Raw genomic sequence first — 3,158 nt, forward strand, 5'->3', positions numbered from 1 at the left:
GGATTATTCCGGATCTCCTTACTTTCCGCCGCGCCCTCAAGACATGGCTTTTCCAACAAGCGGGCCTGGCCTAGGGAGGATTTTTAAATTGGGTTTTTTAGAAATTTTAATCACACAACACTAAAATTTTGGTTTTAATTTGGTTTTATTCGGTGGGGTGTGTGGGTCTCTCTTTGTTTTAATAATGTTGTGAGCCGCCTTGAGTCCTTCGGGAGAAGGGCGGGATACAAATTGGAATAATAAATAAATAAATAAATAAATGAATGGATGGATGAATGAATATAAATGAATGGATGGATGAATATAAATGAATGGATGGATGGATGGATGAATGAATATAAATAAATGGATGGATGGATGAATGAATATAAATAAATGAATGGATGGATGGATGAATGAATGAATATAAATGAATGGATGAATGAATATAAATGAATGAATGGATAAATGGATGGATGGATGGATGGATGGGTGGATGGACAGACGAATGAATGAATGAATGTATATCAATGGATGGATGGATGAATGAATGAATATAAATGAATGGATGAATGAATGGATGGCTGAATATAAATAAATGAATGGATGGATGAACAAACGAACGAATGAATATAAATGAATGAATGAATGAATATAAATGGATGGATGGATGGATGAATGAATATAAATGAATAGATAGATGGATGAATGAATATAAATGGATGGATGGATGAATATAAATGAATGGATGGATGAATGAATGGATGGATGAATATAAATAAATGGATGGATGGATGAACGAACGAATGAATATAAATGAATGGATAAATGGATGGATGGATGAATGAATATAAATGAATGGATAAATGGATGGATGAATAAATGAATATAAATGAATGGATGGATGGATGGATGAATGAATATAAATGAATGGATAAATGGATGGATGGATGAATGAATATAAATGAATGGATGAATGGATGGATGGATGGATGAATATAAATGAATGGATGGATGGATGAATGAATGAATATAAATGAATGGATGGATGGATGAATATAAATGGATAAATGGATGAATGAATATGGATGGATGGATGGATGAATATAAATGAATGGATGAATGAATGGATGGATGAATATAAATAAATGGATGGATGGATGAACGAACGAATGAATATAAATGAATGAATGAATTAATGAATATAATGAATGGATGAATGGATGGATGAATGAATGAATATAAATGAATGGATGAATGAATGAATGAATATAAATGAATGGATGAATGGATGGATGGATGAATATAAATGAATGAATGGATGGATGAATGAAAATGAATATTAATGAATGAATGAATGAATATCAATGAATGAATGGATGGATGGATGAAGGAATGAATGGATGTGTGTAGAACAGCCTTTCCCATCCTGGGTGCCTTCAAATCCCTCACCAGCATCAGAATTCTGGATGCTGAAGTCCACCTTTCTGGATGGGGCCCCGGTTGAGGAGAACTGGCCGTAGGCGTAGGGATTGGGGTGTTGCCTGCTTCCGTCTGGGACTGAGTTGACCCCGCCCCTTCTCGCACCCCAGGCTCTTCAAGCCCAGAAGCGGACGAAGGTGATGGCGAAATGCATCTCCCTCAGCAACTACAGCATCAGCAGCACCAACGTGCTCATCATTGGGGCAGGTACTGGCTCGTGGAGACAGGAAGCGACCAAGGGGAAAAGGTCTCATCTTGGGGGGGGGGCGGTTCGAGCCCTGCTTGGATGGGGGTCCTCCTGGGGACTCCACTAAGTGGCTCAAGGAGCAGGGATGTCCATCCATTCATCCCTTCAGAGGTCCAAACTGAGTCTGGTTTTGCCTGGATTTTCAGAGAATTGTGGGGAAACCCACAAGGACACCCCATTGTGGAAGTCAGCCCAATGGACGCCTCTGGGCTGGAGCGGCACCGTCCCCACTTCCTGGGAGCCTCAGGAGATACTCTGGGAGGGGGGTAGAGAATTCCCTAATGGGGAAGTCTCAGCTGGGAAAAGAGGGGTGCTTCCACCGACGGTCACTTCCTCTGGCAGGTCCTGCTGGGCTGGTGTGTGCAGAGACGCTGCGTCAAGAGGGCTTCTCGGACAGGATTGTGATGTGCACAATCGATCGACATTTGCCCTACGACAGGCCCAAGCTGAGCAAGGTTGGTGCCCACCTAGGAATTTCTCCAAGGCTTTCTCCAGGGCAATGGGTGGCTGGTCCAATTTTCCATCCTATCCCTAACTCCTGAGAGTTGAGCCTCTTTGAATGAAACAGAATTCCTTTTCGTGCAGTTCATGGATGTCCGTGTAACTTGTTCATCCTGGATTTAAGGGCAGAGTTAATACGGAACCTCTGCTCTTTCGCCTAAAAGAGACTGATCTCCACAATCTCTAACGAATCAGAATAGAGCTGGAAGGGACCTTGGAGGCCTCCTAGTCCAGCCCCCTGCTTCAGTGCTCCAGGATTTTTGAAAGATATGGTGCAATGGTTCTGAGATAACATCTGCCAGCTCCTTCAGAACTCTGGGATGTAATCTGTCCGGTCCCGGTGATTTATATTAGTCAAGGTCGGATAGGTGTTCTCTTACCATTTTTTTTTGCTTATTTTAATTTTTATTTCTAGTCTGTCTTTTACAGTTAGGTTTTGGTAGGTTGGGCTACAGTTTTTGTGTGTGTGAAGACTGATGCAAAGAATGAATTAAGCAGCTCTACTTTCTCTCTATTATTGTTACTTCCTTGCCATCTTCTCTCTTTAGTGGATCGACTGTTTCCTTGACTTTTTTTTCTTGTTACTTACATGTTGAAGGAAATCTCTTTTGGGTTCTGGCTTCAGCCAAGCCGCCCATAGGGTGCTCCCTCCAGGGCTGGACTGACCAAGGTCTGCCCCTCTGCAAACTCTTTTGGCCCAGGGAAGACTGAAGAAGACTCTCGGGTGGTCCCCAAGCAGTCTTCCCAATGGTGTGGGAATGACCTTGGGAGACAGGAGGAAGAACTGCAGACTAGACAGCAGACAGATAAGAGGCAGCTGAACCCCCAAAAGAAACGAGGGCACGGGAAACGTCTCGGAAGAGACCCTGCCTAGCTCCTTGGACTGTAAAGGTGAGGGGGAAGAGGTTGCTTTCAGAATCTGTTAATGGAACCTTATAATAAAGTTAGA

General features: G+C 42.6%; 1 protein-coding gene across 1 annotated transcript in view; it reads left to right on the forward strand.

Moving 5' to 3' along the window:
* LOC107300004 (apoptosis-inducing factor 3-like) overlaps positions 1–3,158 on the forward strand; it is a gene marked incomplete at both ends in the record, with an annotated part of 22,869 nt that overhangs the window by 6,151 nt on the left and 13,560 nt on the right. Inside the window, 2 exons of the mRNA XM_015829347.1 lie at positions 1,572–1,668; positions 2,051–2,192. Of these exons, the coding sequence (XP_015684833.1) occupies positions 1,572–1,668; positions 2,051–2,192 (239 nt within the window). The remainder of the gene's footprint in view (positions 1–1,571; positions 1,669–2,050; positions 2,193–3,158) is intronic.

The sequence above is a fragment of the Protobothrops mucrosquamatus genome, unplaced genomic scaffold, assembly GCF_001527695.2.
Source record: "Protobothrops mucrosquamatus isolate PMUCROS unplaced genomic scaffold, P.Mucros_1.0 scaffold5913, whole genome shotgun sequence".
Lineage (NCBI taxonomy): Eukaryota > Metazoa > Chordata > Lepidosauria > Squamata > Viperidae > Protobothrops > Protobothrops mucrosquamatus.